General features: G+C 36.1%; 2 protein-coding genes across 4 annotated transcripts; one reads left to right on the top strand and one right to left on the bottom strand.

The window, feature by feature from the left end:
• Positions 1-8,323: 8,323 nt before the first annotated feature.
• Positions 8,324-10,334, top strand: LOC129872945 (putative cyclin-D6-1). The gene is made up of 6 exons (XM_055947905.1): positions 8,324-8,678; positions 8,826-8,912; positions 8,995-9,090; positions 9,190-9,391; positions 9,497-9,627; positions 9,976-10,334. Exons 1-6 carry the CDS (start codon positions 8,511-8,513, stop codon positions 10,210-10,212), a joined length of 921 nt encoding a protein of 306 aa, XP_055803880.1. The 5' UTR covers positions 8,324-8,510; the 3' UTR covers positions 10,213-10,334.
• On the bottom strand, positions 9,521-18,308 carry LOC129872944 (pentatricopeptide repeat-containing protein At1g11290, chloroplastic). Of its 3 annotated transcripts, none has more exons than XM_055947904.1 (2): positions 15,496-18,308; positions 9,521-9,595 (listed from the first exon to the last, which is right to left on the bottom strand). In XM_055947904.1, the coding sequence occupies exon 1, from the start codon at positions 18,155-18,157 to the stop codon at positions 15,713-15,715; it is 2,445 nt and encodes an 814-aa protein (XP_055803879.1). In that variant the 5' UTR covers positions 18,158-18,308; the 3' UTR covers positions 9,521-9,595; positions 15,496-15,712. The 3 variants fall into 3 exon arrangements, with proteins under 3 accessions (XP_055803879.1, XP_055803878.1, XP_055803877.1); XM_055947903.1 differs by lacking the exon at positions 9,521-9,595 and adding an exon at positions 10,320-10,849; XM_055947902.1 differs by lacking the exon at positions 9,521-9,595 and adding an exon at positions 15,075-15,124.
• Between the last annotated feature and the right edge of the window lie 36 nt (positions 18,309-18,344).

Below are 18,344 nucleotides of genomic sequence, written 5' to 3' on the forward strand. Positions count from 1 at the left end.
TCAATTTTTTTAAAATGTAAACTTAATCCAAAAGTTTATATTTTGTAATAAAAAGACTCGTTATTTTAAATTTTACCCAAAAAATACATGCTCAGCGTGAAGAAATTGTCCGTATCATATATATATATATGAAAGGATATATTAAAAAATAACTAACTATTTACAAAATTATGTGTATTAAAAAAATGTAATCACAAACGTATGGAACTTCTGTATTTTTCAATTAGTTCAATCTGCTAGCTTTATGTGTGGGTAAAAATCAAAGAGGAAAGGGAAATGCATTAACAGAAAAAAAAAGAAAAAGAAAATTGCTTTAATTTGTACTTGGGCTATTACATGTGCCCCTTCGTTTCAAGTTTTTTAGTAGTTGTAATTACATTTAACACCAAGATTATGTGACGATTACGTTGTAACGAAATTTATATCAGTAATTAGTCATGCATCAATTTTATCAATTACTAATATTGATGCCTGTAGATTACTCTAATTAGTAAAATTGGTGTGTTAAATTGAGAATCTTACCCCAATAAGCATGGTTACTTATGCCTAAGAATGTTTCTTCGATGGTTCTGGAGTTAAAAGCAAAGCAAATTTAAGAACGCTAATATCGAAAGTTGTGGTGGAATGAATAAGATATCTTTACCATAATTAAAAATGTTTCGCATTCAAGTCTTACGTATGAGATCATTTTTTCTTTTGAATAAAAAAAACTTCTCTCTTTTATGAACCTTATGCAACACCAATTTAAATTAATCAAATCATAAAACAAGTATCTTATGTGTTTAGAACTCAAATAACGAGTACCAAACAGTTAAGGGAATCAAAAAAATAGAGATAAGGGTCAAAAACACATCTAAACTATTCCTTTTTTTGAATTTCATACCTAAACTATTGGAAGCGTGAGTTTCATACCTAAATTATCACTTATTAGTTTGAGAAATACACCTTAGTGGTGTGTGTAATACACTCTCTTAATTTTTTGATAAAAACTTGTCACATGACATTCCACATTGATAAAATATTCCACTTTGACAAAATTAAATAAACTATTAATATTAATTAAAAGTTAAAAACTAAAGTATTTCTATCCCCCAAAAAATATTATTTTTTTATAAAAGAAATTACTTTTAAAAAATTAAAATTTAAAATATTTTGCTCACGCACTCCCCCCTCCCCCAACAATCCCCGTCATTTTATTTTTTAAAACTTTTTAAAGTTCTTTTATAAAATATTTTTAAAAAATTCATACTTCATCCCTCCCCACTCTTTCCTAAAAAATGTTATTATTTTTATTTTTTAAAAAATAAAATTATATCCACCTCATCTAACCCTCCGCTCTTAATTTATATATTTTAAAATATATTTTTCTCATTTTTTGTTAGATACGTGAATATATTTTTAGAGAAATATATATTCCTACTTACCGAATATAGCAAAAATAATATTTTATTTTAAGAGAAGTCTTGCGATAATTAAAAAATATTTTTCTAAAATCATATGTATATATCTAACAAAAAATGAGAAAAAAAATTGAAAGCGGAGGGTTAGGTGGGGCAGGATAATTTTTTTTAAAAAGTTTTATAAAATAATTTAATAAATAAAAATAAAACTAAAAAATTAGGGTGGGGGTAGGGGTTATGGTGAGACAAAGTGGTGGAGTGAGGTAAGAAAAATATTTTTAGGTGGGAGATAATAATACTTTAATCTTTATTTGTCACGACCCGAATCCAGGTGTGATGGCACTCATCTCAACCCACCGAGATAAGTTAGCCTAAAACTCAACGGAAAGTAAATGCGAAAGTAATTGAGATAAAGAAAGGTTTAACTTAGTCAAAAATAAATAAATAATCTCAAAATCTTCCAAGACTGGTTGTCACGTGTATAAGCAACTAATACCTTACCGAAGTACGAAAGAGAATACAGTCGCAATGTCTTTGTCTCTAGAATAGGACTAAAACATAATAAAAGAGTAAGAGGTGTCCGCTAGGTGGATGTAACAGCTACCTCAACATTCGAGATGATAGCCTCAGACGTGGTAGAGAACACTAAGAGATCAAGAAGGTCCGGGCTCATAACCTACACAAGTGTAGAAGCAAGGGGTGAGTACCAAATAACACGGTACTCAGCAAGTACAACAACAACAACAACAACGAACCCAGTGTGATCCCACCATGTGGGGTCTGGAGAGGGTAGAGTGTACGCAGACCTAACCCCCACCTTAAAAGGTAGGGCGGCTGTTTTCGAAAGACCCTCGGACGGTACTCAGCAAGTGAATAACTAAAACTAAGCCAAACTTGATAGACACAAGTACTCCTGTCCTCCCAACCGAACCTCCTTAACTACAACCTGCATAAAACCAGTCCAACTCTATACTTGTACAATAACAACAGCAACATAGTCCACGAATACTCATCAATAACCTCATCAATGAATCATCTCCAGTCAAGTTCAGCATATACAGAGCAATAAAGGGGTAAACACGAATTCACAAATATCAACAAAATGCGATGCAATGCAATGAGATGATGCATGTCTGTCCTATCGGTACACATCCGCTGAATTACAGTCCGGAACCCATGGGGGACATTTCTGTCCATGTAACCTGCCACGGAGCGTGTGGCCCGTCCCCTCAATATATATATCCTGCCACGGAGCGTGTGGCCCGACCCCTTTGTTTCATAATACCTGCCACGGAGCGTGTGGCCTGACCCCTTTGTTTCATAATACCTGCCACGGAGCGTGTGGCCCGACCCCTTTTGTTTCATATCATTTTCAATCTCAACACAATATGTCAGAACCAATGCAATCAATTCATATTCATATAATTCACGATAATAATATGACAACAACCATAATTTTTCCTATCTCACATCAACATAGTCACTTCACATGCCCAAAATAAATCCATAATCACAACATATCAATTCCACCAATACATGTCATTAGATCACAATTTTATATCCCTCATCTCTATTTTTAAGGTCAATCATATAGTCAATAACCCAATCTAATTCTCATTACTCCCTAGTACACATAACACGGAAATACAAGCATCTACAAGCTTAAACTGAGGTTTAGAAATTCACTTGCCTTAATTAATCAAGCAGTCACTCCGGGACTTGAGCCTTCCCTTTTCGTTGGGCCTCCAATTCAACATAATCTAGTCAAATGAATAATCACAATAAGATTTTCGAAACTAACAACACCCTTATTACCATATGTCTAGCCTAGACCCAAAAGCTCACACAAATCTATAATCACGTTCTTAATCTTGATGCCACTTAAGATGTCGACTCCCATATTTTCTGAATTTCAAGCCTAAGGTTAGGTTCTAATTTGCCCAATATAATAAATTTAATGGAATTCATAAAATATAATGTACCTAATATTTAATTATCTATCTCAATATATCAAAATTCGAAAACTAACTCATTCTATGTCATTGAAGTTAAATCTGAATTTTTCTTTTTGATTATGTTCACTCATGATAAAATAAACTCACATGTCAAATTTCAGCTAAAACGGATCGTTATTCGACCTCCAAATCAAGATTTTATGTGAAGAACCCTAGGGTCATATTTTCTTATTTCAGCATTATTTTCTCCATCAATATACTCTAAAAATATGTTCATAATCACATGAAAATTTTATGGAAAGGATGAGAATAATTACTTTGACGCTTTGAAATGAAAATACCTATTTTTCTCTTCCCTTTATTTTTCTTTTCCCCTTTCTTTTCTTTCTTCCTCCGTATGTTTTTTTTTCAATTTCTGCGTTGTTGTTTTTTTCTGTTTACGCCGCCGTCACCTGATGGCTTAATGCCATATATATTTATATTATTATTATTATTCTTTTATTATTATTTATTTCCTTTTTTTTGTTTTTTAAATTAATCATGTACTAAAAGTGATAAACCCTACTAACCTATTTTATTAAATATAAGAAAAGTGGTATAGGGTATTAAATAAATTCACACTTTAGCCTATCAATTAAATTAATTCTCTAAAATTATCCCCCAACTAATTAGCCAAAGTTACCGAATAGTCCAAATAATCCATTAAAATTTTTACGAGAAGGGTCTCGTATGAAAGGAGGAAGACTCGTTCTCAAAATGATCTAACGGGTCATTACATTATTTTTAACTAATTCTAATAATTTATTTACTTTTTGTTAAGGTGGAATATTTTGTCCATGTAGAGTGTGATATTCCAAAAAAACAAATTAAATGAAAGAGATAGTGTAATACACACTATGATGAGAGTAGAATAAAAGAGAGAGTTGTGCTTCTCAAACTAATAAGTAATAGTTTACGTATAAAACTCACAGTCTCAATAGTTTAGGTATGAAACGTATAATAGTACAATAAAGAACAACCATATTCTTTGGATTATATTATTACTCCTATCGCGCAATGAAGAAGCCAATATATACTTCGATTTTCTTCCAGGTTAACAGCTAGCCCTGCTTAGCTTATTGTATATATCTTTTTTTTGGTTTTCCACGTGTCCAGAGCCTACATTGAAGCCTCCGATTAAATTTGTATTGCACACTGCAGGGTCTGAATGAGATTTTCTCTATACTCAGGGCTCGAACCCAAAATCTGTGGTCAAGGCTTATTGTATATATCAAATATATTAGTAGCAGATTCAGGAATTTTGTTGTACTGAATTCTATTAAATCTTACCAAATATTATGAACTAGCTATATTAATTTTGCAAATTATAATATTGAAAATCCTAGTCCATTATAAATAGCTGCCGAGTATATAATCTCCTTTTGATGCTTATAAAAAGGTGATGGGATCAGCCTGTCTGCCTTCTCTAATATATTTTCCAATGTCTGCCTTCTCTGAATATGGTTTCCAAGTTTATGATTAAATGTTCTGAAGATTGAAATGAGTACAGGCATATTGATTGTTCTCACGTGTGTCACACACATATATATATAAAAGAAATTAAACTATACTCTCAAATAGGAGTAAAATTGTTTGTGTTGTTATATTATATGTTTGGTTATGGTTATTCAATTTGGGATAGATGTTCCAAGAAAATGGGGCCTGTACTCCATTCAAGAATCATGTGAATGTCCTTACTGTTTCTGACTTTCTTCTGCAACGAGTGGAAAATATACCTCAAAACTAGTTATATCATGGGTTATCGTCAAGTTAAATCGAACCGATGAATCAAGTTAAATCAATAAAAAAAAATTGATTTATGGTTTGATTTGGTTGGTTTAGTGTTAAAATAATAAATCGAGCATTGTTGGTTTGGTTTGGTATTAGCAGAAAAAAAGTCAGTTCGAATTCAAATCAAACCGACATAATACTTATATAATTTTAATTATTTTTTTTTATACACAAAATGATATTTATTCAAATATGCTTTGTAAGTGTTTTTTAAATTAGTCTATAACTTTCATGTTTACATATACTCTTTTTTGGGCTTGTAATATGACTAAAAAAATTGACATGTGTTGTGTCTTTTTCGTAAGTTTTTGATATGTGTTTCTAAGACAATGTCTTGAAGATGTTATTATACATCTTTTTTTTATTCAAGTGTTTTTGAAATGTCATTAAACAATATAATTACATGATCAAGGGGACAATCTTCAATTGAGAACTTCAAGTGCTGCATTAAGTCACACGATCAGAGAAACAACCTCTTCAATTTTTTCTCTTATTAAATCACGATGTAATTGTAAAGAAAATTGAAAAATTGAGAAAATCGAAAGAACCGACTAAAAGCGAAATCGAAAAAACCTTCGTTACGTTGGTTTGATTTGGTTTATAGATTTAATCAACCGACATAACTGTTTTAGTTATTTTTTAATGAAAATCAAATTAAACCGATTTATGTAGCCGGACAATCAATACCTAACTTGAACCAGCCTATCTGGTAAAACAATTCTCCTATGTCTTGGCGTCGTTCAATGGAATTTGTTTTGATGATTGAGAAATTTATCTAGAGTCAACCCTTTAGCTCATTCGCGACGATAGAAGATCGGGGATAATTGCTAGAACCTTTCACTCTTCTTCACTTAATTACTAATTATAGTTCATTTGGCGCACGTCGTATCGGAAGTCACATTCAGTCAACCTTGACGGATTGGGTACATTCTATCCTCCCCAAACCTTATTATATTGGATATGTCATTGTTGTAAATGTGAACGGCAGGCAGAGCAGAGCACGTGAAAGCTCTGAAAGAAGAGATGGAGGAGGCTTAGTGTAGAAAGGCAGTAAGTGAGGACGGAACAGAGGCACAGAGCATTAAATTGATTGAGTCCAAATATAAAAACATTAGTATGTATTTTTATGTGAAAGTAAAAGGAAGAAGGTGAAGGATGATGTCGTTGCTCCTTAAAGACAAGGAGAAATAGGGAGGCAACGACAAGTACGTACACCAGACAAACTGTACTCCATTACTCCCATTACCTCGACTTTAATTTCTCTTCTCTCATGCACTTTCCTCAGTTCTAAATTTCAGATAAGATGCATTCCAAATGTGAGACTCTCATTTTCTTTCTTTCATATCCTTATTAATCTTTTCTATCTAGGACCACACCTTCCAATTCTCCATTCATTCACTTGTTTTTCTTTTTGATTTTTAAGATACGTATCGCCAGGGGCTTGATAAGTGGGTTCGACAAATAAAAATATAATGTATGAACCTTGAAATCAAGATAAATTTTGAATTAATTAAAATCCAGTCTTACGTTTAAGGGATTGAGAAAATATTAGAATTAACTTATATATATAATATACAATGTAATTTTTAGACATGAAGGTTCTGAGTGAATCCTCTAGATCCGCCCCTAGCATGATAAATTTACAATTATGTAACGAGTTACTTACCCTCTTTCTCATTTTACCAGTCCACTTAATTTACGATAGACATTTATCTCTGTAGTTAGGCAGAAACTATAATATATACGAGAATTGTTACGGCGTGGACATTAATATTGAAAATGTTATACGGTGAATAATAGTATAAGATACTCCTAGTTGAACGGGTTTGCCTTTATATAAAGTTATATCTAAATATTATTATACTTTCTATTTTTCCTTTTTTATTGATTGACATGTTTCACTTTCCTCTTCGTATATATATTGTTGTTGTTGTATTTTTGTTATTTTAATTCTATTACGGCTCTCATAAAATGATACAATTTCAATTTCATAAAAAGTATTTTTTTTTTCTTTTTCACAACTTTTTCATTCTAATTTTTCACTCTTTAAGACCATAAATTTAAAGGGATTTTGATACATTCTACATATTTGAAGTTTAAGACCACAAGATTTTAAAACCTTCTTATTTTTTAAAATTTCATGTAAAATCAAAACCATAAAAACAAATTGAAATAAATTTTCATATAAGGTTTGTTGATTTACATAACTCAATATTGAAAATCAAATGTCACCTAAGTCTAAGTTATGGAAAAGTTATATATTAAAAACTATGGTAATTCAAAAAGAAGTACCAAAAAGTCTAATGGACAGTAATAATTATGCAACAAATTTGATCACATGATAATACCCATGGATTCCTGATCAATTCGTTGGGGGTAGTCTAGGATTACTGAAGCATTTGCAATAATGAAAGTTGTGGAAAAAGTGATATAACATGGATGGAGGAAACTTTGTAATCGCTAAGTTTTCAACTTCTTTGTTGTTTGAATTTTCTTGATTAAGATTATTCCCAAATTGAATTGTAAATGATGTTGAACGATCCTTTAAACATATATATTCATAATGAATTAATATATGTCAATTTTAGATGAAAAAAATAATATTTTTAGAATTATGACCATATAACCATTGTTAATTTCTTCAAGATGAAACTTTAAAAAGATGTACCGTGTAAGTACCTAACTTAAATCAATATCGTGCTAACAATGGATAAAATTTGTATATTACCGACATCTTTACAGATGTAAAGGACTCCAGCTCTTTAGACAAAGTAGATCTTCCTCTAACAACCAAGGCACCAACTTTATCATAAAAAAAAGTTCTAAATCAAGATTTAAACAAAGACTTCCTCATTTAAACAATTAATTCCTCTATAATGGACATTAAATTCCTCAATACATTTAATTTAATTTGCTGTTTCATTAAATAGGTGCTCTAAATCAATCTTTTCTTCACCCCCACATGAAAAATATAAAAAGAAAAAGAATTGTGCATGTCCATCCACAAACCTTTTTAAGTCAAAACAAGACTCTTGTACTATGTGCAGTAACAGTTGTACCTAACTTTTTGTAAATGGGTTAAATGTGATCCTTATAGCCCCGCGGGAGCCTATATATGAAGATCGGGTATGGCTCTTACTAACTGTTTTCTTCTTTTATTTTATTTTCTCTGTATTGCAGAGCTCAGAAAGCAAAGTGCTCTGTTTTCATACATTCTGACTGAACAAAATTCAACAAGTTCAGTCGCTCTCACTTTACCTTTCACTTTATTGCCGTTTAATTCATACCAGTAGTACTATACTTCAATTGATTAACAAAAGGCAAAATGGAATTCGATCTAGAGAATCCATTAACGGGCTTCGAACAATACCATTTCGAAGCCGTTTCAGCTCTCTTCGCCACCGAATCTGATCACATGCCGTCGTTTCTCGCCTTCAAATCCACCGATGTTCGCTTTTCCCTTCGCCGCCATTCTGTCTTCCTTATTTCTCAAGTAAACACTCTTCATCATTTTTACTGCTTTCTTCCTACTCAGTTTTGCATTTTCAGAACTAAGTTTACTTTTCTAAAAATGAAAATTATATCAATAGTATAGTAACTTGCAGTTAATTGTACGTCTCATTGATTGTGATTTTTTCAGGTACAATGCTCTTACAAATTTGATGGCTATATTGCATACCTCGCCGTCAATTACGTCGATCGTTTTCTTTCCAAACAAACAGTTCTGGTAAACGGACTTCATTTCATTCTCATAGAAGAGTAATGAAATTGTTGAGAATCTGATGAGAATTGTATGAAACTTACTTCAGGAGAATAAGCCATGGATTGTACGGATTCTCGTCATTGTTAGCCTTTCGCTTGCCGCAAAGATGAGCAACTTTGAATTATCTCTGTCCGATATTCAGGTAAACTGTGAGTTAATATTGTACAGTAAACTTTCATCTCAATTTCTCATCATTGCGAAAATCTCGATTCAATACGACTTAGTTAGAAAATTGTAACAGAGAGATGTAGGTTTAATTTTTGACGCTCAATCGATTCACCGCATGGAATCGCTGATTCTCCATACTCTCAAGTGGCGACTAAGATCCATCACGCCTTTCTCGTTTCTGCATTTCTTCATCTCGTTTTTTCAACTCGGCGACACGTCTCTGACTCAGTCTCTTAAACAACGAGCTTCAGATATCATCTTCAGTACTCAATACGGTATTGTTAATTCTCTAGTAATTCCAAAATTATGTTATTAGTTAGGTGATAAATGCTATCTTAACCATTGACTAATGCCCGACATATTTACAAATTTTACTGCAGAAATTAAACTTTTTGAGTACAAACCATCAATAATTGCAGCATCGGCGCTTCTGTGTGCAGCTGATGAGTTGATTCCCATGCAATTTTCTTCTTGCTTAGCTGCAATTTCAGAATGTCGATACATAAATAAAGTCAGTCTTCTTTAAATAATATGCTTCCTTCTTCCTTATTCTGTTTCATATGATACAATTTATATTATTGGATTGGAGAGTCAACTAATTCTTTTTTTGACTGGCTTTTTCTAATATGCCAAATACTTTATAGTAGTACATTTTACATTAGGTGTAATTTCTAAATAAGTAAGCACTGAATTGTCATTCTAAACCATTAAGACCAAAAAGTACTTCTACTCCGAGTGAGTCACTCCCAATGTTGTTCTTATTTTTCTAGAATTATAAGTATGATTTTTTCTCCATTTGTGTTGGTAGTACGACTTTTTTTATTTGCAATTCTAACTGCAGAATTATACTCAATGTTAGGAGGAACTTATGAATGCTTTGGCTATATTGCGGGAAATGCTGATAGAAGGGCGGGAGTCCACAGTCGATGCAGAGTCATGTAGTATGTTGACGCCAAAAAGTGTGCTGGAGTGTGAAAATACATGCTGTCAATGCGAGACTCCCATAAATCAGGACAGTGACAACAACAAAAAGCGGAGATTGAGCGATTTAATGGATGATCAAACGTTACAGATTTCTCAGGTTCAGTGGTGCTAAGATAGTAAGACGGTGTACCAGCGTCCCTATTTTGTTTTCATTGGTTTTGTTGTCTCGTGCATAGCAATTTTGCTCGAGTGGGAACAGATACGTGGAGAACCTTTAAATGAATTGAACTCTAATCTAAAGTAGTACAATATAGAATTGTACTGAATTAGATGCACAATCTCTATCGGTTCAACTTTGTGCTTCGAAATATCGATAGTACTATTCAATCTGTTAAAATAAGCATGGACAACAAGGCGAAATTACTCTACTGATGCATCTCTAAAAAGTCCAATATGACATAGCACTAAATATCAATTGGATTTGTCAATCTTCCACATTGAACCTTTCTTGTGATAAGGGTTCCCTTCTATGCTTCGTACCAACACTGATTTGGGAAATTCTAGATTGGAAAGCGGCACTTCCACAGAGAGGAGGTACCAGTTGAATTCTTCAAGATGTCCAGCAAAACCAAGAGATTCTACTTGAAGTTTACTGGAATCTTTACTCTTTAAACCTCCAAATATTGGAAAGTGATATTCCACTTGTTGCCAAACGTGCAAAGTTTTATTGTGTTAATCAGGTGTTTCTTGAACCAAGTAAATTACTTTTCGTTGTCAGTTTTTCCAGGTAGGCCGCAAGTGTTGACAATCTGAAAATAAGAAAATCTGACACTTAATTTACTTGCAGATAACTGTGCCTAGGAGGAAAGAAACATATAACAGTGAAACTTTCTCATGTTAATGTAGAAGTGTAATATCATGTAGCATATATTCTTTTTAAGGGAATTAGAAAGATTAAGAATTATGTGGACATTATTCATTCTTTGATACATAATAGGCAAAGAGAAACAATATGCATCTAATATGTACATTTACTCATCAAATATTTACCGGTTGTAAAAGGCACTTTAAAAATCTTAGCTGGACTATTATGAGATACCGACAAAGCCAGATCTTTGAACTTTCGTAATTCATTTTTGAGAGTGCACATTTTCAGTAAAACTGACCTTAGATCTCAGATTCAAGAGGAGGCCAATAATTTGTTTTCAGTCAAGGTAATGATATGGATGTTAATGTCTACCCATAGGCAGAATAACTCAAGTTATGATATTACTGCAGGTTAAGTATAAATCCACGGCATTCAAACATATCAAAATTAAAGAATGATGAAAACTGATGAAAGGATTTGATTATCAGCTTCTTTTCCAGATACTTGAATGCCATAGCATTATTCACTGTTTTTTCATTTTAGCTTCTGAAAAATTTACATCTGCCGGAATGCAGCTATACAAATAAGAATACAATTATAAGAGCTGAAAGCACCATACATAATGAGCTCCACAGTTTTCATATTAAATATCCGCTCCTTATTGCTCAGTTAACCTGCTGTGCTTAATATTGAATTTCAAACAGTGTTTCCGGCACGTGAACAGTGTTTCGAGGTGAACAGTATTTTTAGCGCGTGAACAATATTTCCGGCGTGAACTAGGTTCTTTTCAACTGGAGTTGGTACCTCCGGTTTCCAAATATTCTTTGTTCATACACTTGTCGTTATATTTTGCTGACTTTAGACCATTGAATACTTTAGTAGTTCATACGCGTTTTCGTGGCTTTGAATAGTGATGGTAGATTAGGGTCATGTTCTCATTTAGGGTCGGGGACGAGGGTAAGGAGGGGTAAATGGGTTAAAGGAGAGTCTAGACTAAGAGTAGGTTCTTGGAACATTGGGACGTTAACGGGAAAGTCAATAGAGCTAGTTAAGATTCTTAAGAAAAGAAAGATTAATATAGCTTGTGTCCAAGAGACCAAATGGGTAGGTACTAAAGCTAAGGAGGTAGACGGGTATAAGCTTTGGTTCTCTGGTAGATCAAAGTATAGGAATGGGGTAGGCATTTTAGTAGACAGTGATCTAAGGGATCAGGTGGTGGAGGTTAGGAGAATCACTGATAGGATGATGTCGATTAAGGTGGTCGTTGAAGGGACCACTTTGAACATTATTAGTGCTTATGCGCCGCAAGCGGGCTTAGCAGAGGAGGAGAAGAGGCGTTTTTGGGAGGATTTGGACGAGTTAGTGGGAAGCATACCGCCTACTGAGAAGCTTTTCGTGGGAGGGGACTTCAATGGGCACATCGGGTCTATTTCGGGAGGGTATGACGATGTGCATGGAGGCTTTGGCTTCGGGGACAGAAATGGAGGAGGAGTTTCACTTTTGGAGTTCGCAAGAGCTTTTGGGTTGGTGATAGTTAATTCGAATTTCCCAAAAAAGGAAGACCACTTGGTAACCTTCAGTAGTTCGGTGGCTAAGACTCAGATAGACTTTTTACTCCTTAGGAAGGATGATAAAGGTCTGTGCAAAGACTGCAAGGTCATTCCGATAAACAACCTTACAACCCGACATAAGCTCTTGGTAATGGATTTAGGGATCAAGATGACGAGGAAGAAGAGGGTCGGGAATGATCGACCTAGGATCAGATGGGGGAGTTTGACCACGGCTAGTGCCCTGGAGATGGGAGAGAAATTGAAGGACATGGGGACCTGGAATAGTAGTGGGGATGCGAACAGTATGTGGGATAGGACGACTAGTTGTATTAGGGTTGTAGCAAGGGAAGTGTTGGGAGTCTCGACAGGTAGTCGTAGTCGACATCAAGGGGACTGGTGGTGGAATGTAGAAGTGCAAGGGAAGGTGGAAGCAAAGAAAATGGCGTACGCGAAGTTGATAGAAAGCACGGATGAGGTGGAGAAGTGGACGAATAAGGAACTTTATAAGATAGCGAAGAAGGAGGCGAAGTTGGCTGTTTCGACGGCAAAAACGATAGCTTTTGAACGTCTTTATGCTGAACTAGAAGAAAAAGGTGGGGATAGGAAATTGTTCAAGCTAGCCAGGGCGCGGGAGAGAAGGGAACGCGATGTGGATCAAGTGAAGTGCATTAAGGACGAGCATGGAAAAGTATTGGTAGAAGAGACTCTCATTAAACAGAGGTGGCAGTCATACTTCCATAAACTCTTGAATGACGTAGGGGACAGAGACTTTGTGTTGGGAGATTTGGAACATCCAGAGAGGCGTCGCAATTTTGGATATTGCAGGAGTATTAAGGTCGAAGAGGTTAAGGGTGCTGTTCGTAGGATGCGCTGGGGAAGAGCAACCGGACCTGACGAGATTCCTGGGGAATTTTGGAAGAGCGCCAGCTTGGTAGGTTTGGAGTGGCTGACTAGGTTATTTAATGTCATCTTTAAAACGGCAACGATGCCCGAAGAATGGAGGTCGAGCGTAATGATCCCTCTATACAAAAACAAAGGGGATATCCAGAGTTGCAACAACTATAGAGGTATCAAGTTACTAAGCCACACTATGAAAGTGTGGGAAAGAGTGGTGGAGATGAGGGTGAGGAGAGGCGTGTCTATTTCAGAGAACCAGTTCAGATTTATGCCGGGACGCTCAACTACAGAAGCCATCCATCTTATGAGGAGACTGGTGGAGCAATATAGGGAGAGGAAGAGGGACTTGCATATGGTATTCATCGACTTAGAAAAGGCCTACGATAAAGTTCCAAGAGAGATACTATGGAAATGTTTGGAGGCTAAAGATGTACCTGTGACATACATTAGGGTGATCAAGGACATGTATGAGGGAGCCAAAACCAGGGTAAGGACAGTAGGAGGGGACTCAGAGCATTTTCCAATTGGGATGGGGTTGCATCAAGGATCAGCTCTAAGTCCATTTTTATTTGCCTTGGTAATGGATGCATTGACGCGACAAATTCAAGGTGAGGTGCCATGGTGTATGCTTTTCGCGGATGACATAGTCCTGATTGATGAGACTCGTAGTGGAGTTAATGCTAAGCTGGAGGATTGGAGACATACCTTGGAATCTAAAGGGTTTAAGCTGAGTATGACCAAGACAGAGTACTTAGAGTGCAAGTTTAGTGAGACACCCCAGGAGGTTGGCGTGGAAGTTAAGCTTGGTGCCCAAGCCATTCAAAAGAGAAGTAGTTTTAAGTATCTTGGGTCTATCATGCAAGGCAGCGGGGAGATTGACGATGATGTCACACATCGTATTGGGGCAACGTGGATGAAATGGAGGCTCGCTTCCGGAGTGTTATGCGACAAGAAGGTGCCACCACAACTTAAGGGCAAGTTCTACAAAGTGGTGGTTAGACCGGCTATGTTGTATGGGGCAGAGTGTTGGCCAGTTAAGATCTCTCACATTCAAAAGATGAAAGTTGCCGAGATGAGAATGTTGAGATGGATGTGTGGTCACACCAGGAGCGACAGGATTAGAAATGAGGCTATTCGGGACAAGGTAGGAGTGGCCTCGGTGGAAGACAAGATGCGGGAAATGCGACTGAGATGGTTTGGGCATGTGAAGAGGAGAGACACAGATGACCCAGTGAGGAGGTGTGAGAGGTTGGCCATGGATGGTTACAGAAGAGGTAGGGGTAGGCCGAAGAAGTATTGGGGAGAGGTGATTAGACAGGACATGGCTCAGTTACAGCTTACCGAGGACATGACCTTAGATAGGAGGCTGTGGAGGACCCACATTAGGGTAGAAGGCTAGTACATAGTCTCGTTATTCTTCCCTATTCATAGGCGCACTAGCACATTACAATTCCTTGTACTCTCATTTCTGCTATTTCTGTTACTATTTATTGCTTTCAGTACTTTTGATTACTCTATTTTATCTGTGATGCCTTCGTTATTTATTTTCCTATAGCGCTTTGAATTTCTTAACCTTATCTGACCCCCTTTTATGCCTTTTTTGAGCCGAGGGTCTCTCGGAAACAGCCGTCCTACCTTGGTAGGAGTAAGGTCTGCGTACACTCTACCCTCCCCAGACCCCACGTTGTGGGATTTCACTGGGTTGTTGTTGTTGTTGTTGTTGTAAAGAGTGAAGAACAAAGCACACATATTTCCCAGACCTGGAAATCCTAGAATAATAAAGCAGAAAATATCAATTAAATTTACAAAATCGTACTGCATGCTACGTAGAATGCTCATTTTTCAAGAAGAGGATTTTCATTTTCTCAACCAGCAAGTGCTAAATAAACTTGATTGCTTTTTGCAGTTCCTCTAATTAAGTGACTCATAAATTTCATAGACTTGGGAATTTAAACCACAGCTAAAGAAGATAGAAGAAAAACCTTTTTGAATCAATATAAAGATCATTAAATCTTCCTTCAGTTAATAAAATTCGAATCTAAATTCTTAACTAACATCCAAATAACCGCAGGAGAACATAAAAAGTTCAGCAGAACAAAATTGAAGTATCTGCAAATTTTTATGGGTAGGAAGGAAATACCTGAACAAATTGTTGTCAAATATGATGATGATTGCTCAATTCAATATTTCTAAAGGTGCCTTTGAACTAGTTAGAGAAAACAGTTCCACCTCAGTCGTGACTTTCCACCTTTGTTCCAGATATGGTGCATCCGTGTGGCTCGTTCATTTCAGATTTACAAAATGTTTTACATGATTAACATGAGGTAATAACTTAATAGAGTTATCAATAATTCAGATCACCAGTAATCTCCACATGAACAGGTTCCATCCTTAAAATGGTGGAAACGGTGCATATCACGGACAATAATTTCTCGTTTCATGACAAGTGAGATGTACTTTGTTGCACTATGGCAGTCACCACAAACCCGGAGATTTTTCCTGATGTGAATAGTTGTACCGGCACTTGTATTTAAAAGTCCAAATGCAATAGCAAGCTTCTCACTGTGGCTCTTTAGCAATTGCTCCTGAACTACATCTTCCACATCGTGAATTGAATCAGTATCAGCTATGTATCCAGCAGCTTTAATCCTATCAAACAATTTCTCAAGGTAAGCATAGATCTTCTCTGACTGAGGATGGCTAGTGCTTCCTGAGTAGAATGTGTGGACCTCGTTTCTTAAATCAACCAGACTGCATCCAGGTGTCTTTTGAATACCTTTTCTCTCCATCATAGTTCTGACTTTGGAAACTTTATGCCACATTGAAGCCGTGGCGTACATATTAGCAAGAAGCACATGATATCCACCATCATCGGGATTTAGCTCAAATAGCTTGTCTGCTGCCTTCTCTCCCAGATCAACATTTTTGTGAATCTTGCAAGCTCCCAACATCGCACCATAGACATTGAGTCCTGGTCTGATGGGCATATCCGAAATGAAGTTCCAAGCCTCACTCAGCCGACCAGCTCGACCAATTAGGTCAACCATTGCCCCGTAATGGTCCATTGAAGGCTCCAAGCTGTATTCTTCTCTCATGATTGTGAAATAATTGCGCCCCTTCTCTACAAAGCCAGAGTGACTGCAAGCTGAGATAACACAGAGAAATGTTATATCGTTGGGCTCTACATGCCCCTTCCGCATTTCCTCAAACAATTCAACAGCTTCCTTTCCAAATCCATATGTGCCATATCCATCAATCATGGCATTCCATGTTGTAACATGCCTATCATCCATCATGTCAAATAGCTTTCTTGCTGTGTGAACTGCTCCACATTTTGCATACATGTCAACAAGTGCAGTGGCTACAAAAACATTCCTGTTCAAACAAGTTCTTACAGCAAATCCATGTATCCACTTAGCTTGGCGCAATACTGATAACTCAGCAAGAGCAGTAACAACACTTACCATTGTAAATGAATCAGGTTTGATGTTCTGCATATGCATTTTACAAAAGTGAGTTAATGCATCCATTACACATCCATTTTGTCCATAGCCCAATATCATAGCATTCCATGAGACTAGTGTTCTTTCTTTCAAGTTTTCGAACAATTCAGCTGCAATATCCACCCTTTGGCACTTGCAATACATTGAAATCAACGAGTTAACAACTGCAACATTAGAACCAAGACCTAGTTGGTTAACTAATTTGTAAACATATTGTCCAAGCTCAATATTCCTTGATTCAGCACACGCATGTAAAGTGCTCATAATAGTCACATTCGTTGGTTTGAATCCTTCATCCAACATTCTCTGAAAGATGATAAGAGCTTCATCATAATATCCATTCCGTGCATATCCGTCTATCATAACATTCAACGATACAACCGTCTTAGAATCCATCTTATCAAAAACCAACCTGGCAATACCCACTGACCCACATTTAGCATACATATCGACCAAAGCAGTCGAGACATTCACAAGAGACTCAAAACCATTTCTAAAAACATATCCATGAATTGACTTTCCTATTTTCAAGGACCCAATAGCAGCACAAGCAGGCAAAATGGACACAACTGTAACCGAATCAGGCCTATTACACCCTTCCTCCTGCATCCTCAAAACCAACTCCAACGCTCTCTTTGACATCCCATTTTGTGCATATCCTGAAATAACCGTATTCCAACAAACCAAGTCCCTCTCAGGCATTCTATCAAACATCTTATATGCATCACCAACCATCTCACATTTCGCGTAGAGATTCACAACACTAGTCATTGCAAACAAACTATCTGAAAACCCATGAAGAATCAACTGTGCATGTACCTGTTTACCCTTAACAACATCAGAATTATCCGCACAAGCTTTTAACAAATAGCTAAAATTGTATATTACCGGAGTTACATTATCATATCTCAAACGAGAGTAAAAAGCCAAAGAAGAATCCAAAGTAGAGTGATGGGTATGGCCTTTGAGCATCGTATGATACATGGGGTCAACTTTGAGTTTAGCAAAATCAAACACTTTGGTGGCATCATTAAGGCTACCATATTTGGTGAATAAGCTAACTAATTTTGTTTCAAAGAGGTGTTCATTACAGAGACCGTTTTTGATAATGTGAGGGAGAATTTGGTGAAGCTCTTTCATGGAATTGCAGAGTTCAAGGAGGATTGCTGTTGGGTGTTTGTATATATGTGATGGGATGTGGACCCTTTGAGATAGAGACGGCGGCTGGGGAGTCGCCGCCGGTAACGGTGTTGCAGATAGCGGTGGAGTGGCGGAGCCGGCCAACAGCGGGAAACTCATGAAGCTTACTGATTCTTCACTGAAATCTACTGATACAGTAAAGTACCACTTCCAAAGCGCAGCTTACAATCGAGCTGTAATCTCCATTCTCCATTAATATTCATTATCTTTTATATAGCTTTTATTTCTAGTAAAATTCTCCATTCTTATTTTCTCAGTTTCAATCTAGATTTTTTCAAATAAACAG

Source organism: Solanum dulcamara, chromosome 11 (genome assembly GCF_947179165.1).
Source record: "Solanum dulcamara chromosome 11, daSolDulc1.2, whole genome shotgun sequence".
NCBI classification, from domain to species: Eukaryota; Viridiplantae; Streptophyta; class Magnoliopsida; order Solanales; family Solanaceae; genus Solanum; species Solanum dulcamara.

What these genes read in the sequence shown, in the direction of transcription:
- LOC129872945 (XM_055947905.1), top strand. Translation starts at nt 8,511, where the DNA reads ATGGAATTCGATCTAGAGAATCCATTAACGGGCTTCGAACAATACCAT. An exon ending in CTGTCTTCCTTATTTCTCAA is followed by an intron (nt 8,679 to 8,825) that starts GTAAACACTCTT and finishes TGATTTTTTCAG; the next exon opens with GTACAATGCTCTTACAAATT. An exon ending in AATGTCGATACATAAATAAA is followed by an intron (nt 9,628 to 9,975) that starts GTCAGTCTTCTT and finishes ACTCAATGTTAG; the next exon opens with GAGGAACTTATGAATGCTTT.
- LOC129872944 (XM_055947904.1), bottom strand. Translation starts at nt 18,157, where the DNA reads ATGAGTTTCCCGCTGTTGGCCGGCTCCGCCACTCCACCGCTATCTGCA.